We start from the raw sequence: 16,998 nt of genomic DNA, 5'->3' as shown, positions 1-16,998 counted from the left end.
TTAAAACAACTAGATTATCAATTGCATCGCTATAATTACTTTAATATAATGGTCAACTAGGTCCAAACATTGTCTATTTAAATCAACAAATAAAAGTAGTTGGTTAGTCACTCAGACATGATCTCATACTCGTGGCTTATCCGAGACTTAGAATTTCATCATTTTCAAGCAAAGTATATATTTTAGCGGGCTTATTATAACCATTGTGTCAAACATTACATATATTCACTAATTAGAGATATTAAAATTGATTTAATAATTAAATTCAAACCCCTACATACCATACATGGCTACTTTTGGATTAAAGTTTATTCCAATTTCAGAGTGCCAAACACAACAGAAGCATTTCAATTACAAGGTTCCGAATCCACGCTCCTATACGAGCCCTAACGCTACTGCCACATTATATCACAAGAGGAAACCCTTTGTAGCCTACTGTAGATGTATGTATATTATCCACGCCGTCCATCTGTTTTTGTAGCTGATTTTAGATCATAAGCCCAAAAATAATAATTTCCAAAGCTCAAATGGACCAAAGTACAAGAAACGGCTGGGATAACAATGTCCACAGTTAGAATCTTCCCACAGCCTACAGAGCAATGTCTATTTTTCATCCAATTTATATACGAGGACACACAGACATCGATGGAGGGCAAAACACAAATATCAGCTTCACCCAAATTTCTGTGGCCCCTGAGAAGTTTTCAACGGTGGACATTCAATTCACACGGTTTCATGTAGTGTGGTCCACCTAAACTTTGGATATGATTCTATTTTGTCTTCATTCTTTAAAATAAGCTGATGAAGTGGATGGATGGCGTGGATAAGACACATACATCACGGTGGGCCCATAGATTTTACTCAGTACGCTGCAGCGCACTGATGCACAGTAGGCCCACCTGGTGGACGGTTTTTAGGACGAGTTTTCGTTTAAAACCCGGCCTACTGAGTAAACGTGGCAATGGCAGGTGAATCCTAGCATCGAGGGTCGTTAGCTTAAAAAAAAATAGTGATCTGATGATCTCGAGCATCCAATACACTGATGAACGGTCAGGATCTCACACACTCATGCAACGTGTACGGTCGTGACTTTAGACGCCAACACCAGCTCCCAATTTCCTGGGCGGAGCATCCAATCTCCAACCTTCCTCGGTCGCATCGACCATCCCCTCTCTCTCTACAAAACCCATCTCACCACTTCTCTCCTGCCTCCCAAAAACTCCCATCTTTCACTTGCATTTTCAGGTATGATTTTCCCCTGTTTCTGATTAAATGCACCCATTAATGCACCTCTTTTGTAGTTTCAATCAACTTATCTAGCTTTTCTCTACTAAAATCGAAATGGGTCTCCTTTAATTTCCCTTTTTTCTTCATTATTTTAGGAAATTAGTTCAGGCATGGACGCCATGATTGTCTGCAAGTCGGCCTGCACTCCTTCCTGCACTCCTGTAAGTTAAAACCCAGTTCTTAGATTTTGCAATTCTGTATTTTTTATTTTTTTTTGGATTGATCTTTAGTTGGGTTTATGTTTTAGATTGTGAGAACTGCTTTTTTCCTGTTTTTATTTGGTGGGTGGGTGAAAAAAATGCAATTTCTGGGGGTCCTTTGTATGGATTTTTGGGGGGAATCATAGTCCTGACTCACGCATCTTGTACAAGTGGGGCCCGTGGTTTATTGATCCTGGCCATTTACGCGATCCAATGCAGACGGGGATGAACCAAAACCCTTCCATGTCCTAGCTATCAAAGCTTTTGGCTCTTTCCTGGATACTTGCTGTATTTTTGTTAACCCTCCACTTCATTGACACTGATTACATGGGTTGGGAACCTGTATAACTGGGAGTTTTGTGAGGAATTGCCATCTGTGATAGGGTATGGAGCACAAGATCAATTGTTTGGATGACAAAAGGTGGGCTTTGTTTGTGTACATCCAGACACCCGTGAACGTTCTGATGCATCTGGACTTTTTAAGCTGTAATTTTTGGGAGATAGTGTTCAAATATGTGATTTAGCTGGTGTAATGTGCATTGATCTGATGTGGATTTTCAGCCATATGCCTTTAAGATCCTCTGATGTTGGATTTCTTATATTCAGTATTTTTAGTACTTGATTATTACATATGGAATTTTTTTTTTTTAAATAAAATAAAATTTGATGGTGGGTTGCATTGGTCAAACATGGTTTTTATAGGAGCTTAAGAAGGCTGAGGGTAGGATTTTTGTGTAGGGGTGGCAATGGGTTGGGTCATCCCTTGGGTCAGCTGGCACAACCCTCTTCTGAGGCGGGTTTGGTGGCCAAGCCAAACAGGTAGAGGGTTGGTTTGAACCCTAATCGACCTGACCTGACCTCCCATTAGGTTATCAATGGATTGGGCTCGATGACCCTACTCGACCCACCCCAAAACATGAAACAAAATAAAGAAGACAACTATAGACAAATTCATTTTCAATGGGTCGTGCATAACCTGAGCCTCATATTTCATTCTTAAACCTGAGGGGTTGTGGTGGGTTGGGCCTGGTTGGTCGAGCTCGACCCATTTACATTAAATGGGTTGGGTCGGGCTTGATGAATTTTAAGTTGGTCGGGTTAGTTTAAAGTATAATGGGTTGTGGGTTGGGTTCGTGCTATATTCTTGGCCCGTTTAGTAAACAGGTTGGACTTGGGCTGGCCCCGGCCTAGCTTGAACCCAACCCATTGCAACATATGTGATTTATTTATTTATTTTTAATTATGATTAAATGAGAGTGGATACCTGCCTATGGAGGCATGGCATTTTAGTTCCTTCAGATTGTGTTCCAGACACTGGGTAACCTGAACCACGTATCCTTTGTGCACAACCATTGATTGGCCACCAACCAAATTCCTTTATGATTGGACTGTCTTAAACATCTAATAAATGGCCTTTCCTTTGTTGTATGCGGGCTGAAGAGTCTGTTGATCACTTGCTCCTGCACTGTTCTTTTATTCAGTCCATTTGGGCCGATTTCCTGCTGCGGTTCAACTTAGACTGGTGTTTTCCGAGCGAGGTGAACCAGCTTCTTCAGGCGTGGCATGGAGTGAAATTGGGAAAAGTGAAGACAACTATTTGGAGAATTGCCACTCTGGCCGTATGGTGGTCTGTTTGGGGAGAACGAAACAACAGATGCTTCAGGAATTCCTTCAATCATGCTGGGATGGTTGCGTCAAAGGCTAAACGGTTCATGATCGAGCGGGCTACAAATGTCAAGGGTCTTTTTGGTTGTGATTTTTTCTTCTTAGGAATGTAGTTGCTGCCTGCCCTCTCAGCAGGCTGTTTTCCTTTCTGTTATCCTTTTTTCTTTTTAATGAGTTCATCTTTCAAAAAAAAAAGAAAAGGGCCTTTCCTTGATGGCAGACCCCCCCTCCCCCCCTAGTTTTTATTTGTATGCCACCAATTCAAAGGCTCCAAACATTGCATTTTTGGACCACAGCCATTTAATTTAGGAAATACATAATTATGATTTAGATTCCATCCATTTGTGCCACGTGTTGAGAATGACATGGAGGCACATAAAATTCACGGAATCCGCCCCCCCCCCCCCCCCCCGCCCCCCTCTTATTTATTTATTTTTATGTGTACGATTATACAAGTGGGCCCTCCATTGTGCATTGAGTACGCATATGCATCAATCAAGACTGTTCAAAATGTGGGACACACTATGGATGAGGTGTAACTGAAAAATTACAATGATTGGATGATCCTAGCCATCAGATTGTTGGCCATCAAAATGGATGGCTGGAAGGAGAAGATTTCATTAGTACAAACTAAATGGGCAAAATTGATCGGTTTAAGTTTGCCTAATTAGTTATTTTTGGTACATGTCCCACCCCAATGGGGTCTATGACACAAATGCACTTAATTGTTGTGCATGCTTGTGTGTAAATGGTCCATCACAATTTGCCAATGTGCAACAATCTCTCTCTCTCTCTCTTTCTGCTTTTCAAAGGTGCATCAATTAAGTGGATTGGCTGATAGAAAAAAGGGTAGAAAGATTAATGTAGATTTGTATGTATTTAAGTAGATTTGTATGTAGTTAACAAGGTCAATTGTTGCATAGTACTTAGATGGGCAAGGGAGCCCGATGATGATGGAATATTGATCATGGACTTGTGACATGGATTCATTTCCACTTCAATTTTATGCAAGCTTTCTTTTAAAAAGACATGGGTTCATTTCCACTTCAATTTTATGCCAGCTTTCTTTTAAAAAGACATGGGTTCATTTTCACTTCAAATTTAAGCAAGCTTCCTTTAAAAAGAAAGAAAATCTCAATAGTAATGTGCATCGAATGTCTCTGGTTTTGATGTATTTTAGAAGGTCCAAGGTCTAAATTTTCTGATGGTTTTGTCTTGGTATTCTTTAATACATGAAAGAAAGTTCATATATATACATTTTTTGCATTTTATTTTGGGTTTATGTTTTGCCTAAGCCTGTGGTTTTTCTCGTTACAAGGGCTTATTTGTTGGACAAGCCAGAGGAATAAAGAGTTCACAATGTAGCTTCATGATTGGAAAGGCTCTTACTTTTCCAAGGCAAAAGGCTGCTCATGCAAGCCAGAAGTCCAAGAAGCTCGGTGGAGGAGCACTCAGTGCAACTTGTCGGGATGAGAAGATTCTTGTGGCGAATAGGGGGGAAATTGCAGTTCGTGTGATACGAACTGCTCATGAGATGGGAATACCATGTGTCGCTGTTTACTCTACAATAGATCAGGATGCACTTCATGTGCGGCTTGCGGATGAGGCCGTATGCATTGGGGAAGCACCAAGTAGTCAGTCGTAAGTTGGATTTCTTTTCTCCCTTTCCTTTTCTCAATAGTTTCTCTTTTGTCGTTCCCAATAGTTAATTATATAAAATTCCAATAGTTACTTCTATCGCATTCTGCTGTTCTTTTGATCCACCTTTGCAATGATTTCAAATGTGTGGTAGAGTGTAGAAATAATGTATGTAACCATTGTAATGCTTCCCTCGTCTTGTTGTGAACTTCACTTTCTTGGCCTTTTTATTTATATTTATTTATTTATTTTTTGTAGAAAGCGAAAATAAACTTGCAGTACAAATATTGGTGTTGGCTAGAATCCTTTTTCATGTCATGGAGACATGGCTCCTATAAAATACTTGCTATGTGGTCCTCTAAACTATGTTATTTTATTAATTCTTACTCATCTTACTTATGGGTCTTCTCATCTTTCTACTTCCAAACATGTATTTTGTCACTCATATGGAAGACATCTGATCGAGCTGCCCTCGTCCCTTTCTGGGGGCATTGTAGGATCTTCGACAGAGGATATGCAGGATATACTTGGGTTTTCAGTTTGCAAGGTGGGGGCCATGGTTCAGTGATCCAGACAATTGGTCTGCTGGTCCCAGAGTGGATGTGTTGTGCTCCAAAAATCTCCCACATTGAAGACTTTAGTGACCAAGATTGAGCCTTTTTTCCAGATGAGCATGGACTGTTGCTGTAGTCTATTTGCAGGCCAGAATTGAAAGGCTAGAATTGTCCCATTGAGGGAATTTTTGGGGGGTGCTTCGTTCAAGTCTTTAAGATGGGGTCCAAGAGATGAACAGACCAATAGTCTGGACTCTGGACATTGAGCTATGGGAAAACTTGTGCAAACTGAAAATTCAATTATATTGTGCATATCCTTATATCATGGCAAGGATGCTAAAATTCCTCTTGAATGGAAATGCTTCTTGACTATTTGCTGCATGTTTCTTCATCGACCTCTTCTGGACTTGGTTTTGATCTTTTGTCATACTGTGTTCTAACAGGTATCTATTCATTCCAAATGTTCTATCTGCTGCCGTCAGCCGTAAATGTACCATGTTGCATCCTGGTTATGGTTTCCTTGCCGAGAATGCTACTTTTGTTGATATATGCAGAGAGCATGGAATCAATTTTATTGGACCTAATGTAAGTTCCCTTCAAAATGATATTAAATAGTGTAGGGAAGACTAAGGCCTTGTTGTCACTTATGCTAGATGCCTACATGATAGCCTGTTTGCAGCTCATTTCTCATATTGGAATGGGAATTGAGAACCAAAACGCTCCCATCTTCAATTTTAGGATGGGACAAACAGCCCCTTCCATGGGCAGTAATATGCCATGCAGCCTCACTTTGGGCCCATTCTAAGTTCCAAACAGATCCTTCATGAGGAGAATGCCCACGATGTTGCACTTTTTTTAGTGTTATTAGTGGCTGAAAGATTGTTTGAGGTGCAACTCGGGAGGGTTGGTTTGTGTTGAGGGACCCGAGCCCAACCCAACCTGAATTCCATTCCAAGGTGTCCAATCCAAACCCAACCCGATTTCATGTATACCCAACCTGACCCGACCCAAACCAATTCAAATAAATGGGATTATTCCCAACCTGACCTAACTTGATCTGAATTTGCCCAACCTTAAACCCAATCCAATTTCAAATAGGGTTGGCGTTTCCAACCCTAACCCGGCGTTTTCAAATAAGGTTGGGTTTTGATTGACCTATAACCAAGTTGCAGCCCTAGAGATTGTGCATGAGATACGTAGTTTTGCTAATTCTGTGGACTTACAATTTTATTTTCTTGCAGCCCGACAGCATTCGAGTTATGGGTGATAAAGCTACTGCTAGAGAAACAATGAAAAAAGCTGGTGTACCAACTGTACCTGGAAGCGACGGATTGTTACAGGTAACAAGCCATATGCTTTCTGGACATTGGTTAATTGTAGGAGCATATTTACTATTACCCTTAAATTTGGTATTAATTACTGAATCTTTGTCTTTGTTGAAATTTCAGTCCACGGAGGAGGCTATCAAGCTTGCTCATGAGATTGGTTTCCCTGTGATGATTAAGGTATATCACCTCTCTTCCATTACCTTGTGTTCTTGTTTACAGTTTAGGAATCGGATGGCACAGTATTTTCTCTTACTGAAATATAATGCTAGAACCAATGTTTTGGGCTATTTGGAAAGAAAGGAACAGTTGTATTTTTGAGTGTAAAAGAGTGGTCGTCTCGGCCAGCACCTATCATGTCAAACATTTGGTTTCTTCATGGATGGAGGCCTTGGGTTCCTTTTATCTTTCCTCTTAGGTTTGCGTTCCTATCTGTTGGTCGGAGCTTTTTTTCTGCAATGTCCTAGCTGTACAATGGTCTTTTTGCCCTATTTTTTAAAAATAAAATTTTAACTGCTAATTAAATGAAAAAAAGAAAAAATTCACAAAACTAGCACTGATTTTTCTTTGGCTAAAAAAGTTCTGGGTTATGCTTACACTGCATTTTTCTATGTTTGCATCCATTTCTGCTTTGAATTTTGCATGGCTTTTTTACTGGTCATGTCAATGCCTTTCATTTCGATTTTCGAGCACTGGTTCTATCATACATGTTCTGAATGGTATAGGTTTGTCATAGGCATCTTTCTACATGTTTGACCCTTTATCATGATGTTTTGGAAACTAACGAGATTTATCATCACAGCTTTGTGGGTAATGATATTTGAAAGAAATATTTCCATTATTTTGACGTAATGTTCCTTTTTAGCTGTAGCAGCAACTTACCACTTCCCATATCATTTTCACAACTAATTATACATTTTATTTTTTTAACGATTTGAAGGCAACAGCTGGTGGTGGAGGACGTGGGATGCGTCTATCTAATGAACCTAATGAGTTCGTGAAGTTGTTACAGGTATGCGACCAACTAAACTTAATTTCTATGGTATGTGTCAAATGTTGTACATTCAAAAGATCACCTCTGACTTCTATTTCATTCTGTTTTTGTTTGTCTTCAAAATTCACACTGTATTGTCCTTCTTTTTTTTTTTTTTTTGTGCAGCAAGCGAAGAGCGAAGCTGCAGCTGCATTTGGTAATGATGGAGTTTATTTGGAGAAGTACATACAAAATCCCAGGCATATTGAGTTCCAGGTACATATTCCGATTGAACTTTCTATCACATCCATTCCATTAGGGCTGTTTGGATTGGTGGAAATAAATAACTGAGAAAATGAAATCAATTTCCTCAGATGTGATGGTTTCCCTTGCTTGCGAAAGACAGAGGACTGAGGAAATTGATTTCCTTTTCCTTAGATTTCCTAAAAAAAGGTCCATTTCCTTTTCCTTTCTAAAACCCAAGAAATAGGGATTTCCACCTTTTTGGAGAGACAACTCTCTTTTTTTGACCATTGGCAATTCCACATTTCCATTGAAATCATATATGCTGAAAGCCTAAAACAAACAAAATTTTAAAGGATACTTTTCTACAGATTACCATTTCCATAGTTTTCCTTAGATGTGACATTTTCCTTTCTTCATCTACTTTTTGGTTTTCATCAATCCAAAGAGGCCCTGAGATTTCTTTAACTTACGAGTTCATCTTGCAGTGTTTATGACTTTGAACTGAGTAGGATGAGAATGTTGATGCCATTATTGAAGGATCTTCTAACAAATATTATCATTTAAGTGTGCTACTCACCTATAGGATGGTATTTGGCCTCGCAGGTTCTTGCGGATAAGTATGGAAATGTCGTTCACTTCGGAGAGCGTGATTGCAGCATTCAGGTACTGATAACAAACATTTTTAGATGCAACTTGCATGAGATGCTTTGGTTGATGACATCCTCACAATTTTATTCTGATTCCTAGCTTACTATCAAAATGCCTAATTTGGTGATGGGTATTTTGCTATATTGAATTGACATAGCATTGCTAGCATATCTTGGTTTAACCGCTTTAGTTTCTGTGGAATGTGGATGTAGAAATGCAAATCAATGTCTTGCATGGATTTTTTTTTGGAAAGGTACTTGCATGGGTATCAGTTGTTGGAAAATGGAAATAGTTTCTTCAAGATGCCCAATTTACTGATACATCCATACAAATAATTTGAAAACAAGAAGTTTTCTATTTCCACACGCATGTGGGAGCTGAACACTATCTGCATGCAGATGCATTTGTCACAATGTGACATGTGTGTGAGATCTGAACTTTCTATCTGTTGAGGTACACTTTCTAGGCAGAAGATCTAAGCATTACTTCCAACATGATGGAAAGATCATATCTCACTCATGTGCACATGTGCTCCCATGTGGATGTGTATGGCTCTACACACATGTGGAGTTAGAAAACCCCATAAATTGATATATACTATTCTAATGTAAAAATGTGGAAATATGGACAAGTTCGAATGAATGCTTAAATATGAGAACAAAAGAAAACCCAATGCTGTGTTGAAATGTGTCTGTATAGACTTGTGTGGCAAGCTGTATTTTCTCTGTTTGTTTTGTTCCCAGATTTGCACTGATTATTCATAAGCACAATCTCGTGGGCATGTTTGGATACATGAAGTCCAAGGAAAAGAAAGTTTTTTTTTAACAAAAAAATCTAATGGTCTCCATAAGTACTACTGAAACATGATCCCTATTTTAGAGTTTTTGTTTAGATAGCAAGTGGAAATATCTTATTCCTCTCACAGCAATCACCTAATTTCTTGTGTCAAGAATCCAAATTATGGAGAAGTGTGATGATTCCTTTGTGGAATCCATCCTGTTCTTTCCTATCCAAACAAACAAATTGTCACATCAAAGGAGAAACCCTTTGCTTTTCCATTATTTGGCATGGAATCACTGGTATCCAGACATGACCTTATTCCTAAAGGTATAAAATAATGCAGAACAAACTGGATTGACTTTGATTTCTTCAACAGCGGAGGAACCAGAAACTCCTTGAAGAAGCTCCCTCTCCTGCATTGACCCCAGAATTGCGGAAAGCAATGGGCGATGCTGCTGTTGCAGCAGCTGCATCTATTGGTTATGTTGGTGTGGGGACTGTCGAATTTCTTTTGGATGAAAGAGGTTCCTTTTACTTCATGGAAATGAATACTCGGATCCAGGTAATGGCTGTGGCTGGGATGCAAATTTGTTGCTGAATGCTTATGAAATTAATTCTCTGTTCATTTGAAATTTTATGATTGAAATGATATTACTTCTGATAAAATGCAGGTGGAACATCCTGTGACTGAAATGATTTCTTCAACCGATTTGATTGAGGAACAAATCCGTGTGGCTCTTGGAGAGAGAATCGAGTACAAGCAGGTAAGCCGGGATGTTTTGTGATATTCGTTTTTAGTTTCTTTAAGAGCTTCCTTACTCCCTTTCTGAAAACGCATAGGGATTCCTCCATCCCCCCCTCCCGATGCTGCCAATGATCAGTGGGTGATTTTGGACGTCTCCTGTATTTGATTGGGAACACGCAATATTTCCCATTGTTAATACATGATCTAATCAGATATCTTCTGGGTTAACATCTACAGGAAGATATTGTACTCAGAGGACATTCAATTGAATGCCGCATTAATGCAGAAGATGCTTTTAAAGGATTCCGACCAGGTCCTGGTAAGCTTTTTCCTTCTTCTTCAAAGTGTTTACAATTTTCTGGCTATTTGCCTTCTCTGGTTATGATCTCTGTGTATGACATGTTGTGTTTAGATAAGCTTCTACTTTGATAGCTGGTGTTTCTTTCCCCGACAATGGTCTTGTTTTTTTTTTTTTTTTTCATTTAAACTATCTCAAGGGGGTGTGGCACATGCAATGCGCATGAAGAGAGTGGAGAAAAAAAATCGGCACCTATTTTGGGGGAGAGTCTCAGCGGCTGAGGCTTTTTACGGGTAAAATATAAGCCGTTCGTTGGCTTTTGCGGTTGAAATCTGAGCCACTCTACGAGCAGCAGCCACATTTTCAAATTCTTAAAGTATCTGTTACTTTAAAATGTCTTACCATGTCTGTAAAAATATTCAAGGTTCTCCATCTAGGAAACTAATTGCAGGGGCAAAAATGGCCAAGACCTACTCGTGTTATATGTAGTAGAGATACTTTCATTTACTGTCAATTGTTAGATGATTGCCAACATAAGAACTGATTTTTTCTATAATGCTACTGTTCTGTGTTCTTGTTTTATGTCAATTTCATTTAAGGTGGTGTTCCTTTGTTTTTTGTTTTTTTTTTAAAAACATTTCTTTTACACCGATGCTTTTGCTGGTGTTAGTCTGTAATTAGATGAATGCCTGGACTAGCTTGAAAATTTGAAATCTTGGCTTGCAATATTTATTCCATAAAATTAAAAATTTCCAGTAATGTAATGCTCTATCTTTTTTTGTTTTTATTAATTTTCTAATTGCAGGGAGGATAACAGCATACCTGCCATCTGGTGGTCCATTTGTGAGAATGGACAGTCATATTTATCCGGATTATGTGGTTCCTCCTAGCTACGATTCCCTTTTAGCAAAGGTGTGCTGCTCTTTTCTTCAGTATGCCTACCCGTATGTACTCATTTTTATATGCACGCATTTTATGTTTGTCTTTCACATGCATAACACAAAAACACGTGGACTGATATGTTCACATTCTCACATTCGCAAACATGTGTGTGCAAGCGTGTTTATGTGGACATGTTTGTGGCTGTGGGTATTACTTCAAAAGTTAAGATGCCTACTTTTGTACACGGACACGTGGTATATTGCTCAATGACACTGAATCTGATAAAGCTGCTTGAGTCCCCTTTATTGCGCATTCATTGGGTCGTTTGAACCGAATCACTAACTTTTATGCACCCTCTTTTAGCTAATCGTTTGGGCCCCAACCAGAGAGAAGGCGATCGAACGCATGAAAAGGGCCCTCAACGACACTGTCGTCACAGGTCAGTAACCAATCAGAGCATTTAATTGTAAGAACTATTTGCTTTGATATGATGAACTTCTTATTGTTTAGAGGCTATGCAAGAAAGGTGATCGCTGTGTTTCTTTAGGATCTTAATTTATCCTTCTTCTTTTTCTTTTTCTTTTTTAAAACTTTTCTTTTTGGTATCGTTTATGCACTGTTTATTTTTTAATGTATTTTTAGCTATCTTGATTGATGCGCTTTTCTCCATATGTAATTAGTTGTGTGAACTGATATTCATACATATTTTTTCTCCATATCTAATTTATCGCATGCTCCAGTGGTGCCAATACCTCCAAAAGCTTACGATGATACCAGTTAGATGTGGGGCCTACATGAGGCATGCTCACCATCTAACCTGTCCATCAGACGTGTCACCTCATATTACCCTCAGATGCCAAAAATCAGTCTGATCTTACACTTAGGTCGCCCCCAACACGGAATAATGTGAGAGAATGCCCGCCCTTGATTTTCAGAGGGGTCACCTAAATTGCAAAACTATTTAAGTTTTTTGGGCTGAACCTTCATCCATGCAGTCAAAGGATCGGAATAGCCTAGATTCCTTTTACACAACATGTTGAGTTGTCCACACAAATCAAGTTGTGCTCCCTCCTGACTTGTACCCTGTGGTGTGGCCCACCTGATTCACGGGTCAGCCTTAGGTAACAGGCGCTGAAGCATCTGATGGACAGGTTGGATTTCATTCATGCATCACATGGGCCTTGCATTTGCCCGTCAGTGGTGGTACTGCTCCCACTGGAGTTTGCTCCTAAATCGATAGATACACCTGAATGATGTTTTAAGTTGTGGAAACAAATGATAGTGAACATCACCTGTTCTACTAACATGGCTTTGATTATTTTTTGAGTAACTCTTTGAAGTCAATGAAGTGAGGCAGTCTCAAGCCTGTACCAGTAACTTTGATGTTTTAACTGTGGAAATGAATGGTAGTGAACATAACCTGTTCTACTAACATGGCTTTGATTATTTTTTGAGTTATTGTGTGAAGTCATTGAAGTGAGTTACTTTGATAAAATTTGTTTTCTTCGAAAAAGAAAAAAAGTGAGGCAGTCTCAAGCATATACCAGTAAACTTGATAATTTATACTCTGAAGTATCCATCAGTTCAGCTGATCTTCATGTACTTTGTTTGTCAGGAATTCCGACAACCATCGAGTACCACAAACTCATCCTTGATATTGAGGTATGGAAATTCTAATCTTGAATATGCTTGTAGGCTTGGTTAATCCTAACTTGCTGAAACTAAAATATGTCATGTGAGATTAGTGTCTGAAGGAGGCCAATGCCTGGCAGATGGTTAGCTGGGGCATTGTTAACCATGGTTTGAAGATCCATTTTAGTTTACTTGGACTTTGGTTGGACCCTGGACGAGATGATACCGTGAGACTTGCAGGGTGCTGTGGACTTGGGCCAACTAAAATGAGTCTTCACCTCCAAACCATAGAATCTAGGATATTGAAGTCACTAGACATGATTTTGGAGCCTCCCATGAATGTATTAAAATTTGACAAAAATATTTTATTAAAAATACTATTTTATAAATATAAAAAAACCCAATAAGATTAGTATTCAACATTTCAGCACAATGAATTGATGTTTATTGCATTTTTAGGTCTCACATTAACCGAATTGATCTTTAAAATTAGCTGATGTATCATTTTTATTTTAAATTTTTTCATATTCTTATTTTTTCTTTATATTTTAAGAAAAAAGAGGCAACTCAGCTTGACTTGATTGAGTCATCCCTGAGGCCCTGATCTTCCTGTATGGCTGGACTCAGGACTGAATAACCGGTCCATGTATCCAACTCTTAAAATGATGTTAGTGGGGTAAACCCCATTGGCCAGGCTGAACTGTGTTCAAATCCAATCCATGAGCTAAAGATCTGAACTCGCGTTCTTCCTAGTTACTTATCAGGCCTAAAACTCTGGCCTTTGGCCAATCCATGGTCCTTGAGACTGTCCTAATGTGGCCTAAATGAGGATGGACAGCCCAGTTGTATACTGAGTTCAACCCTTGGGAAGTCATTTTGGATTCTTTTATGTTGTTCTGAATCAAAATAGTTTCAGAATCACAAAGGTAATTGTGGCCCAAAGACGTTGATCTATTTAGAGGCAATATGCAATGGACTGTCAAGCATTCGCTTGGCCCTAAACTGTACAATGCATCCAAACCATTTATATGGCGGGCCTTTGCATGTATGGGAGATGCCCTGAAAATCTCCCTTTCCGGATGATCCTGACACCCAACAAATTCCACATTTGGCAAATGGAATAGATGAAGGTTGTAATTGACCCATTTGTGAGGCATATGAGAGATGCCAGGACAAGGCCCATTCCGTGATTGGCCCCACCAGATGAATGGCTAAAATTATTGGAAGGTGGGCCCAACCTGCACTGTTGCTGGTCGGACAAATAAAACATCACTCTTTTTTTAATCTTCTTCCAATCAATCATCATACAGCACCTCTTCTGCTTAACTTTGACTTGCTTGTTGTATTGCAGGATTTCAGAAATGGCAAAGTTGATACAGCATTTATACCAAAGCATGAAAAGGAATTAGCTGCGGTAAGAATCTGATGCAACTGCATCGAAGGACTTGAATATAAATTGAATGGATTTGAAGATGCTTACTGAATTAGGGCTCTAAGATCCATCAATATGTCACAAAATCAATGAAACTCCAATGTAAATATGCACAGAACAGCCTACTAGTCGAAACTAGTACAGACATGATAGGTTGGAAGCAATCCTTTTGGTATTCAAGCCAGGTTGTGTAGCAGGGACCAGGTGTGGATCATGGTTTTAAGACTTGGACGAGTCCTGTGTGACTTGTACGAGTTGACTTGGATTCGGTTAGACCTGATCCAGTTCAATACACAAACCAATCACACCCAATTTGGGTGAGTTAGGCCAATCTACCCGACTTGGAAAAGTCTTGACTCACTCGAGACTGGACGAGTTGGTCTGAGTTGCCGAGTCTTAATCCGTGGTATGGGTAGAACATGGACCTAGAAGCTGGACGTAAAGGGATTCATACTTAAAAAGCTGGACATAAAGGGATTCATTCGAGACCGGACGAGTTGGTCTGAGTTGCCGAGTCTTAATCCATGGTATGGGTAGAAGATGGACCTAGAAACTGGACGTAAAGGGATTCATACTTAAAAAGCTGGATATTTTTACATGGTGACGAATTCTACTATCTATGCTAAAGAAACCCAACAACAGAATTTGCAGCAGCATGGGTACCGTAGCATAGAACTCCCAGCTTATTGTAGAAATTTCCTGGTGGTGGGAAAAAGAATTCTAGTGACTACTATGCATTATCGCATGGATTTCTGGCACTGTGAGTGGAAAATTTCCAGCAATTGATTTTAGCCAAAACCCAAAAAATTTTGGGCCGATGATTGATTAAAAATGTGGTGGAGAAGGTTTTTAGAAAAAGAGGCAAATCTTGATTGTATGGACTGGTTTTGATGCAGAAAATTGATGCAGAAAGTTCAAGCAGGGAAGCGAGTTGAGGAAATAGACTGATCATTGTAATTAAACAAGTTCCCCACTTGCTCTGATACCAAATTGATGCAGATATGTAAGTATGTGTACTAATTTGAATCCAATTTCCCACATTTAAGCTATATATGACTGAAAGATAATGGGAATATGATGATACCCATGGTTGGATGGGTCCCATTGTAATCTGACGGGCGGCATCAACCCACAATCTCTAAATTTCATCATCTTTTAATTGCTTAGTGCAAAACTGGATTCAAATCAGTTTGTATATTTACAGATGTGCCTCAGTTTGGTTTGCTGTTGCATCAGAATCTGAGATGCTATAACAAGGAATGCTAATTTTAGATTCCCCCATCATCATGTACCTCACACAAATACACACATGTGCTAGATTGGTGACATTTGGGGTCGGATGCCTAGTTGAATTTTCCTTTGCTCAATAACCATGCTAGTCCATTTATCATGTGGGCCACGCATGTATGAAGAAATGGGCAATTTGTGACACCCGCTTAATGAGTGGGGGCTGCTGATTTCAGATGCACAGTGCGTTCTTGTTTGGTTCTTGAGGAAAGGGCATCTGAAAGTAGCATTCTCCAACCACAGGGTCTTTGTGTATGTTTCATGTAGAAAATCTGTTAATAACTGTAAAAGCTTGGTGCAGTTGAGAAAACATGCAGAAGCTGTATTTTCTTTTTCTTTTTTTCCATGCAGCTGCTTTTGTGGTTGGTGCAGCCGTTCATTATCTTGTCTGACTGTTTCCTTCGGGCCTTTGCAGCCTCAGAAGCTGGTATTATCGACACCCGCCAAAGAACTGGCTGGCTCGACTGCATAGTCGGATCTTTTGTGCCGTAACTTCCAACCGAGGTGTGAAGAATTCACGTGTTGTTCTTTGTTTCTGTCCAACAGGTTTTGACAGTAGAATGATCTCTATTTGATTTAGTGTATCTCAATTTTCCTTAAATTATTTTAGCCTATTCATATATATCAAAGACCCATTTATCAGAAATTATTGGGATTGCTACCTTTTTGTTATGCAGTGAGAATTGAATTGGAAATGTATTTGCAAGTCAAATGGGAATTTTCTGGGCAGGTGTAAATTGGATATAGACTGCAGGTTTTCCTTTTCCTTTTTCTTCTAACCTTCTTCAAAACACCTGTGGTCCACCGGATGAGTAGACTAGCCTGATTTTTGGACCAGTGGTATGGATTCCAAACCTGCATACTGCACATTCCCTCTGGAGGATGCTGATTAGATGGTTAGGATTATTCCATCTGTGCCAATTTTAGATTGGGCCTCCCAAAGAAACCTTGATAACTGGAAATGTAATTGGGTTTATGGTTAATTGACTAGAGACCATTGAACCTGTGGAAATCAATTTCATTTCCATGGTTCTACATGCCATGAATCATGTAGTTGCAAGATTGCTGGATGGAGATGATTTGTCAGGGAGTGGGGCCCAAGGTTGGCTGACTCGGCCAGTAGACTCGGGGACCTACCAATCTTGACTCAGTTTTCACGTCCCACCGAGTCAAATGTTGGAAATGTAGGAACCATCCAACATAGGCAATGAAAAATTTTTAGATGAAAAATAACAGATTTGCTGGTTAGTTTTGGCTTGAATAGTCGTTATCTCATGATAGATTTGATATCTTTTTCTGAATATTCTAGCAAATGATAAATTATCTTTAAAATATAATCCAATATGAAAATTTGTATTTTTAAATTTTGAATAAATTTACAGAAAATGATAATGATATGGCTCATT

General features: G+C 39.2%; 1 protein-coding gene across 1 annotated transcript; it reads left to right on the top strand.

The window, feature by feature from the left end:
* Nucleotides 1-1,382: 1,382 nt before the first annotated feature.
* Nucleotides 1,383-16,334, top strand: LOC131256597 (biotin carboxylase 1, chloroplastic). The gene is made up of 16 exons (XM_058257513.1): nucleotides 1,383-1,448; nucleotides 4,471-4,793; nucleotides 5,788-5,929; nucleotides 6,586-6,684; nucleotides 6,793-6,849; nucleotides 7,610-7,681; nucleotides 7,829-7,918; nucleotides 8,492-8,551; nucleotides 9,693-9,878; nucleotides 9,988-10,080; nucleotides 10,299-10,380; nucleotides 11,165-11,271; nucleotides 11,605-11,680; nucleotides 12,857-12,903; nucleotides 14,225-14,287; nucleotides 16,008-16,334. Exons 1-16 carry the CDS (start codon nucleotides 1,398-1,400, stop codon nucleotides 16,062-16,064), a joined length of 1,605 nt encoding a protein of 534 aa, XP_058113496.1. The 5' UTR covers nucleotides 1,383-1,397; the 3' UTR covers nucleotides 16,065-16,334.
* The last annotated feature ends 664 nt before the right edge of the window (nucleotides 16,335-16,998 follow it).

Source organism: Magnolia sinica, chromosome 9 (assembly GCF_029962835.1).
Source record: "Magnolia sinica isolate HGM2019 chromosome 9, MsV1, whole genome shotgun sequence".
Lineage (NCBI taxonomy): Eukaryota > Viridiplantae > Streptophyta > Magnoliopsida > Magnoliales > Magnoliaceae > Magnolia > Magnolia sinica.
This window is presented reverse-complemented; position numbering and strand designations above follow the sequence as displayed.

Bases quoted from the DNA above. Each gene is read 5' to 3' on its own strand.
- LOC131256597 (XM_058257513.1), top strand. From the start codon at position 1,398: ATGGACGCCATGATTGTCTGCAAGTCGGCCTGCACTCCTTCCTGCACT. The intron at 6,685-6,792 runs GTAACAAGCCAT...TTGAAATTTCAG, and splicing joins GAAGCGACGGATTGTTACAG to TCCACGGAGGAGGCTATCAA. The intron at 11,681-12,856 runs GTCAGTAACCAA...TTTGTTTGTCAG, and splicing joins CAACGACACTGTCGTCACAG to GAATTCCGACAACCATCGAG.